Source organism: Schistosoma haematobium, chromosome 2 (assembly GCF_000699445.3).
Source record: "Schistosoma haematobium chromosome 2, whole genome shotgun sequence".
Taxonomy (NCBI): Eukaryota; Metazoa; Platyhelminthes; class Trematoda; order Strigeidida; family Schistosomatidae; genus Schistosoma; species Schistosoma haematobium.
The window spans coordinates 27,742,024-27,765,150 of NC_067197.1; the positions used below are offsets into that span (position 1 = coordinate 27,742,024).

At 33.5% G+C, this 23,127-nt stretch overlaps 1 protein-coding gene across 2 annotated transcripts in view; it reads right to left on the reverse strand.

Moving 5' to 3' along the window:
• Nucleotides 1-23,127, reverse strand: part of MS3_00006621 (uncharacterized protein) — a 30,650-nt gene extending 7,523 nt beyond the window's left edge. The window contains exons 1-7 of one of the 2 annotated variants that reach the window (XM_035734161.2): nt 23,070-23,127; nt 22,884-23,036; nt 20,660-20,875; nt 18,589-19,001; nt 10,619-10,726; nt 7,734-7,827; nt 458-507 (exon numbers count right to left, since the gene is read on the reverse strand). In XM_035734161.2, the coding sequence (XP_035589085.2) occupies nt 458-507; nt 7,734-7,827; nt 10,619-10,726; nt 18,589-19,001; nt 20,660-20,875; nt 22,884-23,025 (1,023 nt within the window). In that variant the 5' untranslated portion in view covers nt 23,026-23,036; nt 23,070-23,127. Of the gene's footprint in view, nt 1-457; nt 508-7,733; nt 7,828-10,618; nt 10,727-18,588; nt 19,061-20,659; nt 20,876-22,883; nt 23,037-23,069 lie in introns of those variants that run through there. The other variant, XM_051214791.1, reaches the window with a different exon arrangement.

Sequence of the window (23,127 nt, forward strand, 5' to 3'; positions counted from 1 at the left end):
ATCTTAAATGTTTCTAATGTATCATATTAGCTCTGAGCAAGAAATAGCTGTTAAACTTAACGATTCCAAATTTCTGAATCGGTAAACATGTGATTTAAAAAAATTCTATTTTATAGTTGATATCATGAGTTAATTTAAGCTGGACCATCATGGAAAACCTGAAAGCACTGGACGACCGCTTCATCCTAGTATGGGACTTCTCAGTAGTGCTCATCCACGACCCCCCCCCGTCTTGTACACAAATGCTTAACCTCTAGACCATTGAGCCAGCATCCAACGGTGTTAGTATCCAACTTCAACCAATCCACTAAATTGAGCCACCGTACAAGTTTTCCATGATAGTCTAGTTTCAATTGACCCATGAATTGAACTATAAAATAACTAAAATCTCCATAAAACCCCCTTCTGATAAAATTCTATTTACTGAAATAAAATAATAAATGAAATTCCAACTTACAGTCAAGATTTCAGCCAACATACTACAAGAAGAATCTCCTAAATCACAGCCTAAATGAATAAAATATAATTTATAAAAGATTATGATCTCACAAAAAAAAATTACTTCAGTTCAGTAGATTAAACTTAACATCAAGTTAAACTATTACAAGTGATATAAAATGTCAACAAGATGAACAATGAAAGTTGTAATAGTTGCTTTGCAGTTTAACCATTACTTAAAAAAGAAACACTTTATTTCATGAATTCAGTCATTAGTTTAATCTTCTTTCATCTTCATTTGTAAATAATACAAAGTTCTATTGTTGTAATGTTAAAGATTTGTAGTTGAACATCTCTTGTAATAGCATAGATGAAAGATCGAATTTTCACTATCAACAAAATCACAATGTTTTGTACAAAAATCAATATTTAAAAATATAATTTACAGGGTAAGTCAACTTCTAGTAATCAAATTGATTTTCTATGCTACTTTTTTTATTGTATACTTATATCAATTAGAAGTTTAACATGTTGTCATTACCTTATTTATCCTTATCTTATGAAGTCACCTTTTTTAAAACACTAGACTATGCAAAAGTTTATAAATATCCTTGATATAATGAAATATTTAGAATAGTAATTAACAATCCAGTTATTTAGACCATATAAACCAAATGATTAATCTGTTTTTGAGAATTTTTATCGAATTTCGGTTTATATCTTATTGTAGACTAATGTATGTATAGTAACATTAAGCAAGCTTGTACAATTTCAGCAAATGATGCTATCGGAAAGAAAAGTTCTTTCAATGAAGTTTCTTTAATTTACGTATTGATATACTATTAGTTACTTTTTTATTTTAAGTGTATATGGGTTGAAGGTGATCAACTAGATTAATCTTAATGATAGAATTAAACACTACTTATTTTGGATTTAAGTAGTATTTAAAGCATCAAATTCGAGTAACTAAGTTCTTTTAGGTAGATTAATTTGTAGATGTATTTTTATCACATAATCTAGAGGAAAACTCATTATGAACTAACGTCTATTGAGTGATCATTATAAAAGATGGTTCACTGAGAATCTACCGTCCTAGTTTGTGACTTTGTAGCATAAAACTATCGACCTCAATATCTAGGATCTTCCCCAGCTACCACTATATATTTAACGTTACACTAGGAATTCAGTATTTCAACTTGTGTCAGTTTTCAATATTTCTTAATCCTTAACTAATATTGTCAATGATTATGTAATTACGATTGACATCAAACCAAAACAAACCAATTATCATTGAAGATTAATTTTTATTGATTCTTCCACTGACCACAATCTATGACCGAAAAGATCCTATGAAGTAATTAGTTTTAAAACAATTAATTATTCATGATAAAAAGAAATGAAATTCTGATTATTTATTCGCTTGTAAAAGCAATTAAAGTGATAAGATAATAGAATTTTATAATTGAAGTCAGACAGAATGATTTCTCATATCAAATAAAGACAAGACTATAATAGAAAGTCAATCAAATTACTTCATCATATTCTTATGTAATATGAATAACATATCATTATATATAAGGAGGGGAAAGTACTAACAAAACATTGAGAGAAGTCACCTTTTCTTTTGTTCTTTGAATAAACCAATTAGATTTAAATCAATAATCAGAATAAAATTTGATGAACCGTAAATAAACATAAAATGATTCAAACTTTCCCAGAAACACCTAGTTAAAAGACTATTTCCATTAGTTATAATATTGTAACAATATATTACCTATTACATATATTTATATATTCCCGTTCCCATAGGTGTACGATTATTTTCTATCATTAAGTATCATATGAAAAGAGATTCAGTTTAAGTTTTAAAAAAGAAAAGCAGTCACATAATACTTGCTCGACAGACCATTTTTCCTATTAACTAACGTCAAATAGTTGTTCAGAAATTAATTTTTTCAGAATTTGTTTTTGTATATATCATCATGTGAAATATGGTGTCTCATTCATACATTTTGTCACGTAATATACATTTGTTTGTTTTCATTAAACACAAGAAAAGAAACTGTTTATAACAGAAATGAAGGGTTTTTATTTCTTATTATCATTTATATTATTTATGATAGTTATACAACCAGTCATAGGATTTTTGTTTTTCACTAAGATCACTGAGGATATATATATATACATATATATATATATATATATATAAGTGTAAAGTGAAATGGGCGAGACTATAATTTATGGACGAACCAATCACGTATAAGATAACAGGTTTCGGATTTTGGTGTTAAATTCATTCATTCATTTGGCTAAATAGAGTTTTGGCATTATAGTTGATGTCACTTCGCGATGAAAAACCTAAATCTAATTTTTAACTTTAATCAGCAAATGTAAATCATAATTCAAATTCCTCACACATGTTTATAACCCTCATTTAATGCTGGTTATTAGGTGAACACACTCAAGGTCATTTTAGCGTCACTCAAATATCGTCTATAAATTATAGTCTCATCGTAAAATGTTTAGTATATTCTTGACAATCAACTTTTAATAGGTTACTTTTTTGTATGAAATTTCTTATATTTCATCAATGCCCGACAAAATTTATGTTACCAGTCAGAAATTATTTATCATTTATATTTATTATAAATAAATAAAAACTGATATAATTCGATGAGACAAAGAAATGTAATAAAGATAGATGAAAATTTTATTCTGTTTCATTCAGACATCAATGATGTTAACCTGATCATTTTGATTAGGAAAAATGAGTTTTATTCATTCAAAGGATCAAGAATTTTTAAGCATTGATAATTAATTGAGAAACAAGATCTAAATACATTGATTTTTATACATTTTATTTATAAGGATTAATTATCAGCTATTAATCTAATTAAACTGGATAACACTGGATATTTAGTAAATCAATATTTTAATCTATAAACATACCTTATGATATAATCAATAAATATAATTAACTTTTTGAATTTTATAATTATTCCTTTCTAACATATTACCATTTTTAATTGGTTACGTATTGTGTAGGTTTTCTGTATAGATACAACTTGTAATTTAGTTGTCCTTATTCTGGACTCTTGATTATGTGGTTGTCGTTCAGGTTATTGTTGCATTTTTTTAAACATTGGATGTTCTACCTATATTTCCCTCTACAAAATCTCTAGCCTTGTGTAAATAGAAAAGCTAAAAAGAGTAATTAACTAACTGAGAATCGGTTAGATAAACTCAGCTAATCAAATCTTTACAATATCTGTCATTCATGTGATCTGTCAGAGTGATATCTTAAATGTTCGTAGCAATCTAAAATGTTAATCATAGGTTAAAAATAACTACCTATATACTGAGTTCTACTGTCACAATTACAATTGTGAAACATCAGGAATAGTTTGAACGAACTTGTATCAACTGTAAAACCATTAAAAACAAGGAAGAACCTATCTGAACAACCCAATAGTGTTCACCTACAACACTACAGAAGATCGATTTCTAAATATTCTGATGTAACGTGGATAGTATATTTCCAAACGATTGACTAATAATAACGTTCTTATTTTCAACTTTAGTCAATTTACTAGACAATGTGGCGATCATCTAAGTATTTTCAGCCATAATTATCTTGTTCTTGTTATAATTTCATGAAGTTAGTCACAATTTCTCATTGGAAATACGGGAATATCAAAGTCAGTTACTTGTGAATACAAAAATGCAGTTTTTGGCTTATGAAACGCCAATTTGTCCAGTGTTTTTTTTTCATATAATCTCAATTTTGGAGACAAGCTATTTTTAACTTGGACTTCTCAATTAATGACAAATTCATCCCAAACAAAATTGTTTAACAAACCGACATATCAGTTGAAGAACAGAAAATAAAAAAAGAATACTCATATAACTCATCTCAATGTGATAAATAAAGTCAGAAAAGTAAAAGCTATCCACTATGACAGCTTGATGCTGCCCGGTTATATACATTGATTTTAAATTATTACAAAAAAGGTACACAAACCTAAATCTCATTTTAAGTAAATTAATCACTGGCTGATAATCAGTGTCATGTGTGGCAAGTCCTTCTTAATGCATATCATATTCCATATCTCAGTCCTACACGAGGTCAGTCGCGGCGAGGATGGACCAGTGGTAATGTCTCTGAATGGGAAGCAGGATAACACGGAATCAAATCCGTCAGGAAGCATCAGTTCCCTCAAGATTACAAGTACACCTTGTTGACGAGTGCCAAACAGCACGAAACCTAGGCCCAGGGTTTCTTATAGACTACCGTCAACCACCATCGTAAATTGTATTTATTCATGTAATAAAGGGAAATAGTAAAACCAATTATAGTTTGAGGGTCAAGCGCTTGATAAATATGATTACTTATTGGGGTTCCTAGTTGGTCTGCGGTAACTTACATTTTCGAATAATAGAGAACATTCTAATACGAACAAGGAAGACTATGAACTCAAACAAATCAAATGTTTGACATACAAAAACACTTCATCGTTAATAATCCGCACGTTAATATAAGATAAATAAGAAGGGACTTTCAGGTTAGCTTTTTACTCTGAATGGAAGTCAAAAGATGAAAAGGATCAATTCTGTTTATTTAGTAACAAGCAATCACTTTGAAGCATGTAACAGAGTTTCAAAAAAAAACTAAGAGTGCTTACAACCAATTGGATAACAGCTAAAGTTGTTGCTGAAATATGAATCGATGAAATGTCATCAAGGTTATTTTTTCAAGAAAAATCTGTTATGTAATTGTAAAACGACTAAATAGTCTGGGCTCTCCTTATTAGTGTGACCTCCTACAATATCACGGTTCCTCACTGATGAACAATTCTACACTGAGACGATACAGCTGTTAAATATATCCTGGTTTTTAACGGTTATATAACTACAATTTATCCGTGATATAAACTAAGATGAAATATTTAAAACAAAATAACAAAACAATCTCTGTACAATCATTATCATTTATAATCTGTTTTAATGACATTTTAATTAAAAGATAATCATGCAGATACTATGTATTCCAATTAATTAATAATAGAATTTAATTAAATTTCTTTCTAAAGAAAAAAGTATAGAAGATTTTCACGTATAAATAACAAATAGCAATGAAATTAACAAAGGAAATTTATATTTAAATGGAATAACTTTGATTAAAACAATACAGAATAAATTTTTTATTCAATATCAAGATTCAACTTATTCCATGATGATATTTTGCTGATTTAAGTAATTATGAATCGTTTTTCTGACATTTTTTGATGGTAATCGATGTTGGGATGAAGTTCAAAGATGATGAAACACATAAAATTAATTCATTTATCTTTAGTTAGTATTTGTAAAACAGTTTTTTTGTGTGATGGATGATGGCTAGTAGTGGAATACAGGACGTATGTTTCGTCCTATTTGGGACTCCTCACTTGGATGTACCTGTATCCCAGAGTTGTTTATTCTGGGACACGAATCCAGTATCGTTCGTTTCAAAAGCCATTACATTATTCACTTAGCTAATAAGTCTTTGCTTAAAACTCTTTTGTTTTAAGACAATATTGAGGCAGTACGCACAGTTTGCATATATACCAATAAGAGACTGATCAATTGCAGTCCTAATTATCGATGAAAAGATTCAAGCAAATATTACCAAGTAAATTTAGTTCTTTTATATTTTCATACAATTCAAATTGTAAAGTTACTTTTGACTTGATGATAAATTTATTGAGGAAATATGTATCAAAAATATCCTAGTTATGTAGTGAATAAAATTTATAGACTGTGGTTTCCATTGATCTTGTATTTTACCTATGACTTATGAGTTCAAGTAACGATGTTAGTTGTGAAGACCTAACACGTTTTCTGGTTTGCTAATTGAAAACTTTAGAATGAAAGAATACCCTTGGTTTATAGAAAGTTTGATAGATACAGTAAAATGTCAGCCAGAAAAACAATAATAGGTCGACACAAAAATTTACTCAATACCAAGATAGTTGTTTTCATTCTTATCCTACAATTACTCAGTTGCTACCCCCTAAGATTTATCATTTTCTGAACTAATAAATTATATATATATATATATATATATATATATATGATAGTTACTACATCCTAATACTACTAACATACAAATGGTCACACACTCACTCTATATGAATATTCGAACAATATGTGGAGCCCCAAAGAATTATTCCTGTATAAAAGAACTCATCAGTAATCAAAGAATGATCAATCACTTAACAGTCTAATAGACTCCATTAGTTAAAAGACAGATCCCATTATGAATTAATCCCATCCCCTAAATACTTTATAGTCATGTTAGATTGTGGAGGAAGTTGGCTGAAAACCTTAGATGACCTAAGTTTCCTGATAGTTGGCACTTGTCAACACAGAATGTCTAAATTTTCGAGGTGGTTGGCTTTTCTTTATGAATTTGAACCAGGATCATTCAGTTTTACAGTTGGAAACATTACCATTGATACTTTCAGACAGAAACTAGCCTCCTGTTGGGGATATTTACCTTCATTGATTACATAATGTCTAATTTGTGTTTACCCACTCCTTAGAGTTAATCTTTAGTGGCCCTTTATCCGACTCCAGTAAGATCTGACGAATGATTGTTGTCGAAATATCCATCCCTGTTATCAACGTATACAACCATCGACTTAATTCGTGTTGGTGAATAACAGAATTAAATAAGTCAAATACGAGAATGACTCTCAAATTCATATATTTCGTACAATTTTTGATCCGAACAGACAATCACTGAATCTCAGCAAAGGAAGCGAAGAGGAAACACAGAAGCGAAACTAAATGACGAGCAGCAGAGAAGGAGAGTGAGGTGACTCGATTTAGTCAAGCGTGAATCGATATTTATAGCCGAATAAACATAAGTTAATGATATGTAATGAATAGGATAAAAAGTGCACACACGCTCATATAAAATCAGTCAATGATGATAAGCGAATAAATGACAAAGTCAAATATGACTAAGATAAATGAATAGATTGATCTATCCAGAGGCTAGAATAAGATATGTGGGCTTGACATAATGTTAGCCCCTACAGATAGACTTCAGTCGCTCTACAGTTATCAATGGTTCATCTTATAATTTCGATTCATTACAAAGTAAAAACAAAATACATTCAATCTATAAACACTTATGGACTCGAAACACCATTATCGTTCATTTTAAGTCATCAAAGACATTAAAAGTTATGTTAAGAAATAAAAACTGAAAACAATAATGATCAGTTTGATTGTTGTCATAATTCTCTTACCTGATAAATCTAAATATTTTATGGTAACATTTTTGATCAAGTCATTGTACAATTTCATCAGACCATCTTTGCGTAATTTACATTGACTCAAAAGCTTTGAATAAATAGTATATATACATATATTATGAAGAACAAATAAGCATATTATTTTAACTCTAATCATCTACCTATATATCAAATAAATAATAAAGAAAAGGATTGTAAATAGTGAGCTGAAATTCACCGATATAATTATAGCATTGTGTTTGTTTTACTTATACATTTATTATTGCTTTGGCAACATATATCTGAGTATCATAATAAATATATCCTTTGTACAATATGAAGTTGCATTAATTTGATTAGATCATTTATTTACTCTGAAGAAGTGGCTTACATCAAGTCACGAAACGTCGGTAATACAATTTTTCCACTCATTGATATGTAAGAAAAAATGTATTTATTATTAACCTTCTACCTACTGCTAAAGTTATTTGAAACTATCAAGTCCAAACTTGGCACTGGTACCTTCATATTATAGTATCGTTAAAGAAACCCGTAGATTAACGTTCTATGACTTTTGTAGTTCAATAGGTAGTTTTATCCACAGATTTAAATCCGCCCGGAGCCCTTCTAAGGACGCAGCCGGTTCCAAGCCCGGGTAAGGAAGGAAGATTGTGCATGAGATCAGTAAAACCATCCCTTAGAAAACAAATCTGCTTAAAAACGCTGATCAGAAAAAAATTCGAATCATCTTAACTGTGTCCTGGGAGATTAAAGATCTTCATTGAGAAGAATTATGACGCCTCATGGTGAAAGCCAAGATTTTTGGGAAGTCGCGAAGCTGATATCCTTTCAAACAACCAGAACAACAATTATTATATATACATGGAATGGTCGGACAATGTGGGAGGTTGAGAAGACCAATCAAATAAATACAGAAATGAGGAGATACAATTTAATTGTGCTCAGAATAAGTAAAGCCCATTGGACTTAAGCTGGACCGAAAAGATTGGCTTCGGAGGAGGTGCTGTTGTACTCTTATCACGAAGAAGGAAATGATTCTCACACACATATAGTTGCACTAATACTGTCCAAAAAAGCCCAAAAAACACCTATAGGATGTAAGTATTATGAATCTTGAATCATCAGAACGTCCTTCAAAACAAATTAAGACGGGATCACAATAAATGTTGTCAAATGCAGTGTGTCCATCAATGATGGCAATGAAGGCTATAAAGATCAGTTTTATGAGATGCTGCAATCAGTCATACCGAAGTGCCCAAGAACGGAACTCACCATCCTGAGGAGAGACCTAAACGTCAAAGTCGGAATGGATAAGACCGGGTATGAAGATATCATGAGACTACATGGACCACGAGAAAGGTATGAGAATGAGGATGGACTCGCAAATCTATGTACATTCAACAAATTGGTTAAAGGCGGAACAAAATTCCCACACAAACGAACACACAAAGCTCCATGGATATCACTGAACCATACCACGGAAAACCAGATAGATCATATTTGTATCAGTAAGAAATTCACAAAGTCATTGGAAGGCGTGAGAACCAGGAAAAAAGCTGACATAGCTTCAGGTCACCACCTGGTGGTTGCAAAAACAAAACTGAAGCTAAAGAAGCACTGGACAACTGGAGAAGCAGCGTTACAAAGATTCATTACAGCCTTCATTCGACATACTGACGAACTCGGTGTATTCAAGATAACTCTCAACAACGCGTTCCGTGCCTTACAAGATTTACTGGAAGAAGAAAAAACTACTATGATGGACAACTGAAAAGAGATCAAAGAAGCACTAACTTCGATGTAACAGGAGGTGCTGGGTCGTAAGAAGCATCATCATAAGGAATGGATCTATATCAATACTCCGAGCACGATTCAAGAAAGAAAGAAGAAGTAGATAACAATCAACAACACCCGAACAAGAGCAGAGAAAGTCAAGGTACAGACCAAATACACAGAAGCAAATTAGTAAGCACAGAATAGCATTAGAGCCGACAAGCACAAATACATGGCAGAGCTAGCAACGACAGTGGAAAAGGCCGCAAGAGAAGTAAATATGAAACAGCCATATGACACGACGAAGAAACTGACAGGGAAATGCATTAGGCCAGAGAGATTGATCAGGTACAAAGAAAGCGATCTATTCATTGAAACTCAAGGACAGAGAAACAGATGGGTGGAACACTTCGATGAACATTTAAATGGACCAACACCACTGAACCCACCGGATATCAAATCAGCACACACACCTGGGTGGCATCATCAATCAATAAGAGGGGTCTAATGCAGATGTACAAGAACGGCTTGGCAAAACAAGAGTAGTATTCATGCAAGTGAAGATCATGTGGAACTTAAAACAACTGTCAGCTAACATCAAAGTCAGAATCTTCAATACAAACGTCAAGATAGTTCTATTGTACGCAGCTGAAACTTGTAGAACTACTACAACCATCATCAAAAACGTACATGTATTTATAAACAGTTGTTTTAGTAAGGTACTACATGTCCGTTGACCAGATGTCGTCAGTAACAGCCTACTGTGGAGAGAACAAAACAACTTTCAGCTGTAGAGGGAATTAGGAAAAGAAGTTGAAAGTGGATTAGACATACATTACGGTAATCATCAGGCTGCATCAAGAGACAATCTTCAACTTGAAATCCCAAAGGCCATAAGAAAGGAAGAAAACCAAAAAGACAAATTTCGTCGGGAATCGGAGGTAGGCATCAAAAGAATGAATATCAATCGTAAACAACTAGAAAGGTGAATCTAGGAAAATCCTAATGAATCCCAAACAGAACAAAATACACATCCTGAGTTCCACTCTATCTATTATTCTATATAAATATTCTGGTTAATTTAGAATATTAGAAAAATTACTTACCAATGTTTGTATGAATGTGTTTTCTTTTAAAACTTTTGATAAAAATGATAGACTACTAACTTCCAATATATTATAAGATAAATCCAACCAAGTGATTGTAGTGTTACGCTAAAATTCAATAAACAGATATAATAATATATAAAAACTTTCGTCTAAATTTGAATAAATAGTATCAAAGTATTTGGTCTCCGAGTTAATGTAAGACATTAAAGAGGTACAATGTATTTATAAAATCTCAAATTCATTTACTGACATTTTACAAATACATTCTTCATGACCTTTGTATTTGTCATTTTTTCTTCATATCTGTCAACTGGACTATTAGCTGATCCATGAACGATTTTCTTCCTTATCCTTTGATTAGTAAGTAACCTCATTTGTTATTTAGTCTCAAATCCATTTTTGTAATCCAATCTTATCTATCCTCCTATAGACATATATATTTTCCATATAACTATATATACAAATGTACAGCTTAAATAAATGATTTCGTCGAAAAGAAAATTTTCTTCGTTGAATTCTCTTTTTCTTACATTCTTCCTCTTTAATTATAGTAATATCTATTGAATCATAATAATTTTTTAAGATGTATACAATAAATAGCTGATAGATTTATATAAATAAGGAATAAAAATTCTGAAAAGTTAAATAATACTTTCAATTTGTTCATAAACAAAAATTCATTTAACAAAACAGTCTAACTTCATAATCAGATGATTCGACAAACACTTAATTCATATTACAATTAATTTGACCTTAAATAAAAAATATTGTTTATTAGAATAAATCAATATTTAAAGTAGGAAACGTATCATTAATATTTTATATGAATCCAAAAACCTTGTTCTCAGACAAAGATAAAAAAAATCTATTTTATTGGTACACAAATTGAATAGTTATTATCAGAAGGTGTTTTGTGAAGATTGTAATCATTTCAACAGTTGAGATCGTGAGTCAATTCAAGCGAGACTGATAGGTTCTAGGTTCGAATCCCGCAAGGCAGGGTCATGGATACGCACTTCTGAGGAGTCCCACAATGGAACGAAACGGCCGTCCAGTGCCTCTAGGTTTTCCATGGTGGTCTAGCTTCAATTGATTCATGATTTCAATCGGTGAAAATTTCTAAAATCTCCACAAAACCCATCCAGATTGTAGTCATTTCAATAGTTAAGATCATGAGTAAATGGAAGCTAGACCACCATGGAAAACCTGGTTGGCCGTTTCATCCTATTGTGGTGGACGTACCGCTTAATTTTGTGTATTAGTCGAAGCTAGACATTAACACCGTTGGATGCTGGCTCAGTGGTATAGTGGTTAAGCGCTCGCGTGCGAGGCCGATAGGTCCTGGGTCCAAATCTTGTGAGGAGAGGTCGTGGATGCAAATTGCTGAGGAGTCCCACAATGAGACGAAACGGTTGTCCAGTGCTTTCAGGTTTTCCATGGTGGTCTAGCTTTAATTGACTCATTATCTCATCTATTGGATAGTTATTCTTCGAAAATTTTATAAGTCTTACGATGAATGGATGCAGGATAATATTATTGTTTCGATCATAAACTTGACAGATCTTAGTCATCACCTTAAAAAATAACTTTGATGTTAATATAGAACAGATGAAGAGTCCATAACAGTGGAACCCAATCGTGTCTATTTTCTGTCTTTAAATGCTGGTCCAACAATAGAAAATTGAACAAGGAAAATGATTGGATATGCGACGTTAAACGTTTGATTGCTGTTATCATTAAGTGTTCTCATCGAACCCCACCTCATGTTAATGTTTTACTCTGACACCATCCCAGGTCAATATAAAATCTTATTATCATTGTATTATTCACTTTGTTACAGTTACAAACTCTACCAAACCTCTATTTCGCAATCTTATAAATGTTTTAGATGAATTTCAGTTGTGCTGATTTGTACATTAGGTAATTTGTATGTAATTGTGTCAATCTTCCAGAAACATAAAAACATTTACGAACTAGTAATTTTTCTGTTTCATAACCGTCTATTTGGAGTACTTACAGATTAAATAAATCGTAGCTATCAATAGGATCCAGGACGCTCATCGTTATTCATGTACGACTCTTTGGATTGATGTATCTCCATCCCACTTTCGATGCTCATACAATGACTCAAGCCTATTGCTCTTCACTTCAAGCATCGAAGTGTTATCCACTGAGCGACTGAATCTAAATACCCACTAGCTTGTCTAACCGCTATGGTGTTTATGTCATTATTAGAAAGGGTTTGCAATATCTCGTCGTTTATATTCTTGACAAGATTTTGACCAGTTTCTTTTAACATCTGTGCATCCTGAGATGAAGGTCTTGACATAGTTATTGATCTAAAAGTTCTTATAGAATAGATGTATTGTGACTAGATGTAGAAACTAGGATAGGCACTTCGTTATATTTGAAAGCACTGCATTTGGAATTTTCGTGTTTATTATCAATCAAATATCCACGATGAACATTAAAACTTTATTCGTTATAAAATAAATTTGAGTAATTCTATTTCATAGATAACTTGCCTAATTCAAATTTCTTTTGTTTTTCTTTTCATCAAGACCTAGTTAGTACTGTCAATTATGCAATATAAACAACATTATCAGTCCGACTAATGAAGTTGTTCAGTGTTATATTTCTTATTAATTCTATTAATCACTAAGTGGATAATCAATACATGTAATATATATGATGCTAGCCAAGATAATATCGAAGTTGTATCACCAAACGATCTACATAAATTACATTTGTTTGAATGCGAGAAGAGAAACATATTTTTATCACATCTATAAAGTTTGTCTAGTCTTTTTTTATCAAGAAAATAATAAGAGATGAGAAAACAATTCTCCACTCTACCCGTCATCAATTTATCTTTATAAATATCAAATGTTTGTTTCTTCATCTCTTATAATGATAGAGTTTATCTTAAAATCGCTGGTTTGGGGGCTGGGAAAAAAACTAAACATTCGAACGAATCGGTTTCAGAATTATCGATCAGTTTTTGGTTAGTTTGGGTTTATTTTATCTGATTTTCATAATCAAAGTGAATATAAAGCTTTTTATAAAAAGTTCATAAAACGAATAAACGAATAAAGTGGATTGATTAACTTTGTTAAAATGGCTTACAAAATTTGTTTACTTGAGAGAAATTAGTGTTTGTTTTCATTTCATTTTAAGATCTAAAGTGTTTATGAATAATAATAGTTTACTTCATGTGCAAAGATGATCAAACTATTTGATAGCTATCATTACTAAATTCTCAACGAAAATCCCCAATCTGATAATAATCATCATGTGCTCACTAGTGACTGGCTTCAATTAGTATTTCCTGGAGTTCTGGTGAGAAGCCGTGACCAGAGGAGTTCAACCGTGTCTGTTGCGAAGCAGTGACTCACTGAAGACAATGGTGGGCAGTGAAGCAGTTTCGTGGATTGGTTGAAGTTAAGGTTAAGCGTTCACGCAAGACCGAAGCTTCTGGGTTTGAGTCCGGCGTCCGGAAGCGCTGGCGCGCACTGCTGAAGAGTCCCACACTGAGACGAAACGGGCATTCAGTGCTTTCAGGTTTTTCATGGTGGTATAGCTTTAATAGACTTATGAATCCAATTACTAAATTATCATTTAGTTGAGAATTCACTAGATCATATTTTTTGAGAATTTTCCAATGTAACAAGTGTCACAATGAATTCGTCCTACATATCACTTATCAATCACCTATAACTCAATTATTGACATTTATATCACTTAGAGGAAAATATTTCGACATTAAAACTAAATAGTTTCTAAATGACTATTGAGTTTCTGAACTAGTTGATCGAATTTTTCTTAGGATATTGAGTAATACCATTCTATTTAGTCTTTAATATTGATTGGATCCTGTAGAACAAGGTATATATAAGTCAGTATGGAACTGATCCATTTTAACTAATGCAATATTTATTTTTCAACGAGTGTGAGACTTTCAACACTCAAAAACCTTGATCCAAACCAAAGACTTCACGCGAATAAGGCTTGTAGATATTGCAGATGAAATGATGTTCTGGAAGAATATTTAACCTATAAATATTCTCGATTATACTTGGTATGTTCTGACTTTTTGACAAGACAATGTAGCATTAAGTGGTTGCATTGGGAAGAATCAATAAAATCATGTGGCGAGAATTTGCAAATAACAAAATTTCCTTACACACTTCTCGTGTCTGAGCGATGTAACAATACTCATCTGTAGCTTCAACAGTACCTTCATCACAAATCATCCAAATGCGATCGTGACAAACATTCATTATACCTTAGTAAATTAAAAGTAATTTGGTACCTGTCCTTCCATACATAATTATAAATTACGTGAATAGACGGAATCAGCTGGGAACCTTAGACCTGGATTTCGCTCTAGACAGATATATCTGTAGTTATGAAGTAAGTGGTCTCAAACCCAAGCTACCGGGCGTCGCAATTAAAGATATTACCACAGAAATATTCTAGGAGTAACCGGCCGTATGTAGAACTCAGATATTAATGCTAATTATCATTGAATGGTGACTAATATCTTTTTTATTCAATGATCAATAAAATCCGATGAGCAGGAATGAATAGACAAACAATGACATCGATCAACCATCGTGAAATATATTACTTACTTACTTACTTACTTACTTACGCCTGTTACCCCTAATGGAGCATAGGCCGCTGACCAGCATTCTCCAACCCACTCTGTCCTGGGCCTTCTTTTCTAGTTCCATCCAATTCTTGTTCATTTCTCTCATGTCTATTTCCATTTCTCGGCGTAATGTGTTCTTTGGTCTTCCTCTTTTCCTTTGGCCTTCAGGATTCCATGTGAGGGCTTGTCTTGTGACGCAGTTCGGTGCTTTCCTCAATGTGTGTCCTATCCACTTCCAGAGCTTCTTCCTGATTTCTTCCTCCGCTGGGATCTGGTTTGTTCCCACAGTACGCTGTTGCTAACAGTGTTCGGCCAACGGGTCCGAAGTATTTTGCGTAGACAACCGTTAATAAACACCTGTATCTTCTGGATGATGGCTTTCATAGTTCTCCAGGTTTCTGCCCCATACAGTAGAACTGTCTTGATATTTGTATTGAAAATCCTGACCTTGGTGTTGGTTGACAGTTGCTTTGAGTTCCAGATGTTCCTCAGTTGTAAATATGCTGCTCTTGCTTTGCCGATCCGCGCCTTCACATCTGCATCAGATCCACCCTGTTCATCAATGATGCTGCCCAAATACGTAAAGGTTTTTACATCCTCCAAATCTTCTCCGTCAATTGTGATTGGATTTGTGCATTCTGTGTTGTATCGGAGAATCCTGCTTTTCCCTTTGTGTATATTGAGACCTACTGCTGCTGCCACACTGTTCGTCTTCTCCTGCATCTGTTGTTGCGTTTGGGATAGGAGGGCCAGATCATCTGCGAAGTCCAGATCGTCCAACTGCATCCTAGATGTCCATTGTATCCCGTGCTTCCCTTCAGACGTTGACGTCTTCATGATCCAGTCGATCACCAGGAGAAAGAGAAAAGGTGAGAGTAAGCAACCTTGCCTGACACCGGTCTTTACCTCGAACGAGTTTGTCAACTGTCCTCCATGCACAATTTTGCAGTTTAATCCATCATAGGAATTCCATATGATATTGACTATTTCCTGAGGCACGCCGTAGTGTCGAAGAAGTTTCCATAGTGTTGTTCTGTCCACGCTATCAAATGCCTTTTCGTAGTCAATGAAGTTGATGTAGAGTGATGAATTCCATTCAATTGATTGTTCCACAATGATCCGTAGAGTTGCGATTTGGTCTATACACGATCTATCCTTACGGAATCCTGCCTGTTAGTCACGAAGCTGGGCGTCTACGCAGTCCTTCATCCTGTTTATTAATACCCTGTTGAAGACTTTTCCCGGTATTGAGAGAAGAGTGATGCCCCTGTAGTTATCACACTTGCTGAGATCGCCTTCCTTCGGTATTTTGATCAGTAGTCCTTCTTTCCAGTCTGTTGGTACTTGTTCCTCATCCCAAATCTTATTGAAGAGAATGTGGAGTTGTGGCGGCCCGTGGATCTGACTCCAATTTAGAGCGTACGAATGTTTGCTATCGCCTTTTCTCGTATGTCATCGTCGACTTAAATCACGTTAGTCAATAACGGAATTTAGATAAGTCAATTAACGAGAATGGCCTTCGAATACATATATTTTGTATGTAAGGTGAATGTAATAGAACAGAGCAAAATGACGCGCAGGGAGGATGGCTGGGAAGCCAACTCCATTTTAGTCAAGCGTTACTCAATATTTATAGTCAGACAAATTAAAGATACAGACATGTGATTAGTGGAATAAGAAGGGCACACACATATAAGCTCATATAAAAACAGTCAAGACTGACAAGCGAATAATTGACAAGGTCAAAATATGACTCAAGTAGAATGAATAGAATGGAATGTCCGAAAACTAGAATAAGATATATTATGGGCTTAAACTAATGACTAACACTACAGAGTATCCTTGCAGTTGCCGCTATGTCTGCTTTTAGTGCCTCTGCTGGGTTGTTGTCCGGTCCTGCTGCTTTGCCACTCTTGATTTGTCTGATGGTCATGCTGATTTCTTCAATTGTTGGTGGGCCGACATCGATTGCGAGGTCCGTGGGTGCTTCTTCGATGTTGGGTGGGTTCAGTGGAGCTGGTCGATTCAAGAGTTCTTTGAAGTGTTCTACCCACCTGTTTTGTTGCTCTTCAATGTTGGTGATTACCTCGCCTTCCTTGCTTTTCACTGGTCGTTCTGCTTTGCGGCGATTTCCAGAGAGTTTCTTTGTCATGTCATACAGTTGTCTCATGTTTCCTTCTCTTGCAGCCTTTTCCGCCGTCGTTGCTAAATCTTCCACATATTTACGTTTGTCGGTTCGGATGCTCCGCTTCACTTGTTTGTTTACTTCTGTGTATTCAGCTTGTGCCTTGGCTTTTTCTGCTCTTGTTCGACTGGTATTGATTGCTGCCTTCTTGTTCCTCCTTTCTTTAATCTTATCCAGTGTATCAACAGTGATCCATTTCTTGTGATGGTGCTTCTTGTGACCCAGGACCACATGACATGTTGAAGTGATTGCCTCTTTGATCCTCTTCCAGTTGCTCTCCACAGTAGTTCCTTCTCCATTGAGTAGATCATGAAACGCCTGGAACTTGTTGCTGAGGTCTATCTTGAATTTGTTGAGTTTGTTAGTATCCTGAAGAAAGGCCGTATTGAACTTTTGTGATATTGTCCGCCCCGTTGTCCAGTGCTTCTTGAGTTTCAATTCGTGAAATATATATATATATATATATATATATTAAAGCAGATAAAAAGGTTTAAATTCTTGACGCAACAACAAAATGGAAAAAATGTGGTAATAGATGGGCATTTAAAAGCAACCAAACTAAAAGATATCACATTCACGATGTCTTCAAATTAAAAAAATCGCTGGGTGATGACCAATGTTATGTGTGTTAGGTGCTTCCTACATCTCAGTCCTATAGGAGGCCAGCCGTGGTTCGGATAGCCCAGCGGTAATTTCTCTGACTGTGAAGCCAGGTTACAAGGAATCGAATCCGTCAAGGAACATCAGTTCCCCCAAGATTACAAGTACACAATCATCCTATTAAAATACTTGAATATCACTTTCTTGATAGAAACAATGTAATCGTTTGCTATTGTAACATCTTAAATCAAGATTTCATATTCACAGGAACTTCTCAGCAATGTGTACCTACAACCATTTGATGGAAATATATACACGTAATATAACAAAACACTTATAGATGATACAAAATAAAGACTAGTAAGAAATGTTTTACGCGATATGAAAATTGACAGTGACAGTAATACAGCATGTCATTTTCGATGACCCACAGAAAACCTTCATATTATATAAATGTTTACCTAAAATGCCATTGCAGTTATGCAACGTAATAATAATAATAATAATTTGAAGATTCAGTTCACTCACTCTTAAAGCTTCTGTAATTAATTTAATCTCCAAATTCCCAATTCCACGATGTTGTAAAGATAGTTTTTCTTTACCAAGATTTTGAACAACATATCTCAGTGGACTAACTCGATTTAATGCACAAAAGTATAGATAATGTGAGATTCCTGTAGTATCATGTTTTAATTGCCCAATTAAGGACATCATTTTATCATACGCGGTGTTTAGATAACTTTTTTCGTTGTACAACTTTACATTTACTTGATTTATTATCTTTGAATCAGTACTGGACTTTTCTTCATTTTTGGAACAAATCGTTGTGGATTTTTGTAACCCACTGTCATTTTTTTCCCTTTTAGAAAATTCGTGACGATTTTGAAAATCTGTCAATTGACTGTGATCAGTTTCTTGGGATTTGGAATTTTCTATTATGTCTATAAGAATCAGTAGAGACAATAACACTGAAAGATTATTCAATTATCAGAGTGATGTTTTATCAGATTAGTTTTACATCACATAATGACACCAGTCATACAAGCTCTGTACAGCTGTTTCATCCGAACTTTAGACGCTTCACTGACTTATATCCGCGAAGATATCAGGATTGGAACGCTAAATCTCCATGCCCCGCTGTAAGCCCTTTACCTTCAGATCAATAAGTTAGAATCTGACCGTTTACATTTCCAACTTCAGTCAATTTAGGATGTTTCGTAATTACTTTTAAATGTCATTGGTGATATACATCTTACGCCCGACATGGTTGAACTCTTCTGACTATGACTATTACCTGTAACTTTGGAGATCTGTTGAATTTAGTCAATACTAACCATAATATCGCAAATTCACTATAGTTATATAAAATGTTTGTCGTTAGTCATCAGTTGAGCGTTCAGAAGGCGCACTGTCTGAGGCCTGATTGTTCTCATTTCGACCACTAGTAGCGTTATACTGTATCTCTGGCATAAATTTACAATTGAACCCGATCATGAGTTTGTATGTAGCTATAAAACATAAATCATTTGATTTTACCTTGAAGATCAAATGGAAATCATATTTCTTATGGGATTTGATTGTTTCCGTTTGGTACCATATGGGTTAAGTTGTGTATAATGATGTCAAATTCATAATTAACATGAAATGTTTGACTTCAAAGTGACAGCATAAAAAAATATTTAACAAATTTAGGTTCCATATTAGGCCATACTTAGAATATTTTAAACAGTCGGTAAACCGGAAGTTATTTGTAAACCACAAGTAAACATTAGTTGCAAAATTATTAGAAGTTATACAACATATACCAGCTCTGAGTGTAGTTCTGCAATCCTTAACTATCAATAGAATTGAATCAAATATGTTCTGTTGTCAAATACAATCAGTCCCATTTGAAAAGGGTTGATTGGTCAAAAAAAACCTAGTTCCCAATGAACAATTGTAAAATGTTAAAAATGTCACCGAATCTTCTAAACAGTAATTCAAGCTTTTATTGTTAACAGATTGATGTAGAATATTAATAATTAGCAAAGTATTGATAATAAGAGATATCTTCAGTACAGATCGTGGATGCGCACTGCTGAGGAGTCCCATACTAGGACGACACGGCCGTCCAGGCTTCCAGGTTTTCAATGGTGGTCTAGCCTCAACTGACTCATGATTTCAATCTGTGAAAATTTCCAAAAATCTCCACAAACCCCTTCTGATAATTCACAAAAGTCTTGATTAGACCACACACTTATTCATCGATAAATATATCAAGTTCTACTTTAGTTCAGTTCTATTTGTCCTATGTAAACGTTTGTCTGTATTTTCAATGGTATTAAATATATTCTTATCATTGCTAAGCTAAAGTAGACAAATTTATGTATTAGAAAACACTCGACGAAATACGAGGATTAACGTTAACTAAAAAGCAAGTTTTAAATATATGTTTTCTTTAGTGCAGACACTTGTAACAAAACTCTAATTATTAGTTCTATAGTAGTCCGAATTAACTAAATACAATATCTCACTATGTCAACTGTTACTAAATCAGTTACTTAGTAATACCCATCTTATTAGTATCACTGCATGTACAGTTAAAGTAAAAACACCTCACCACTTTCGAGATCCGTTTCGTGATATTCATCTAGTTTTAAATCCACATCATTCGATGTGTTCAAGTCATTGGTAGTAAAATTTGACACTGTTGTAGTGGATTTCGAAGGCGGCCATAAGCGACTTCTTGCTCTTGTTTTACTTAACTGGGCATCCATCCAACTAGATGCGAATGGGGTAGTTGATGTCTCTTGTAAACTAAGTCCTTCAATATCCTCTGGAAAAGAAAACCCATTATAGTCAATGGAATCATTTTTAAAGAAAATACAAAGCACGAATGATGTTCAATGTTTTCTTTATTTATAAGTGAGAACAAAAGCAAGACATATGTTAAATAGCTCTTTTTTAATATAACCAATGTCTTACTACTTTACGTTTTCACAAGTAGTACTACTGACATCATTTTACCGTCTGAAAATTGAGTCGACGAATGCTTCGTAATTATAATATATTGGTAACATCGCTTAAACCGCACTAAGAGATAATAGATTTTTCTCTCATTCCTGGTTCTACGACTAGAAATCAAAATTAGTTTTCCTGAAAGATAACCAAGTTCAAGGTAAGTACGTCATTTAAGGTTAATGATTATGAATTTATGATTGTTGGTGAAATAAATTTGTTATTATTAGAACGATCAGTGCTGAGGTGTTCCATAATATGACGAAACGGCCGTTCGATGCTTCCAGGTTTTAAATGGTGGTCTAACATCAGTCGATTCATGAGCTCGATCAAAAACTTAATAATCTACACAACCCCGCACTTATAATTACCATATGCTCACTAGTGACTAGGTTCATCAGGGAATTCTCAGAGTTCTAGTGATAACCCATGAACAGTGGAGCTAATCCGTGTCAGCTAGAGACAGATATCTACCTCAGTATAATGGAAGATGGTCGCGCAATTCAGTGTATTGGTTGAGGTAAATATTAACACCGTTAGATGCCGTCCAGCTCAGTGGTGAAGAGTTTAAGCATTCACGGGCGATACTGAAGGTCCTGAGTTTGAATCCCTCGAGCGGGGTCGTGGGTGCCCACTGCTCAGTAGTCTTGTACTAGAGTGAAACAGCTATCGAGTGCTTCCAGATTTTCAATTACGGTCTAACATCAATCGATTCATGATCTCAATCAAAAGCTCAATACAGGTCAGTTGACATTGAGATTTACTATCAGAATAAATATAGATAACATCGGGTAAGAGGAATAATAATGAAATTACGAAGTGGAACAAATTTTCGGCCAAGGATTACGTAATGCATACGCATGTTTATGCATAAATTATTTGAGCATTAATATGAATTCTGCTTATTTGGTTTTAGTGTGCTATGCGCTAACCCTTCCCCCAACTGACTACTTGAGCGAGAACACATGAGTGAGCAAGAAAGTATATTGGGCTGGTCTACCAAATAAAAATACCGATTCATATATATACCACTCTAATCCTTAGACAATCGATCCGTTTCTTATTCAATGAAATGCACTTGTACTCTCGGTCAATTTTAATCGCCATCGATTGACCTTCCGACCGGCTCTTCATATCTGGTTTCATAATGTTAATTTCATGTCAGTTTCATGTAAAAACTACACACTGTTCATTCCAGTATTAGGAAATCTATTTCACCAACAGTCGTAAATTCATAATCAGTAACTTTAAATGATGAATCTATCGTAAACTCGGCCACTTCGGGATTATTAATTTAAATATATAGTTGTGGAACCTAAAGAGAATTTATTGAAAAGAGTATTCTTGGTTAAGATATCTGTGATTTTTACTATGATAGGAATTTTCGAGCAAATAATTAAACAACAGATCGTTTTCAGTAGTATCATTGCAAATGTATTAAATAGTAAATAAAAGAACGTTTAGTTACATAACAAGTAGACTGAGAGAAAAAACAATTCGCATATTTTAAAGTCAATGTGCTGCATAAATTGATGAGAGCTGAATAATTATTAAAAACCCCTTTAAAAGCTATGATCCGTGAAGTTAACTTAGTCGACTGTAAAACTGAACACAACTTTTTAATCATAAACAATTCGTCGATAAAATTGATTGTTCTATGAACAATAAGTTAGAAGGCCATAGTCGTACTCTACAACATAAAATGACGAATCACGTGTATGCAGTGTTTCTCCATCTAGTATCATTCCGTAATATAAGATACAGTGAAAATGAATAAAAAATTTCACGAAAACTAATTGACTACTTTACTGATAGCATTATCTTACCGTAACCTTCTAAAAACACGGCTCTAATATCTTCTTCTGTTAGCAGAAGATTATTATCTTCGATCCAACCGTATAAGAATTCATTTTGAGCAAATGATTTTGCTTCATGAATTTCTGAATCAATATTATTATTCTTATCCATTAGGATAGTATCTGTAAGCTTATCCTTTACAAATTTACATTTACTGTGCCTGGTTTCGTTTTAAAATAATTCACTTTAAGTTAGTTTATGCCACTGTTTCAT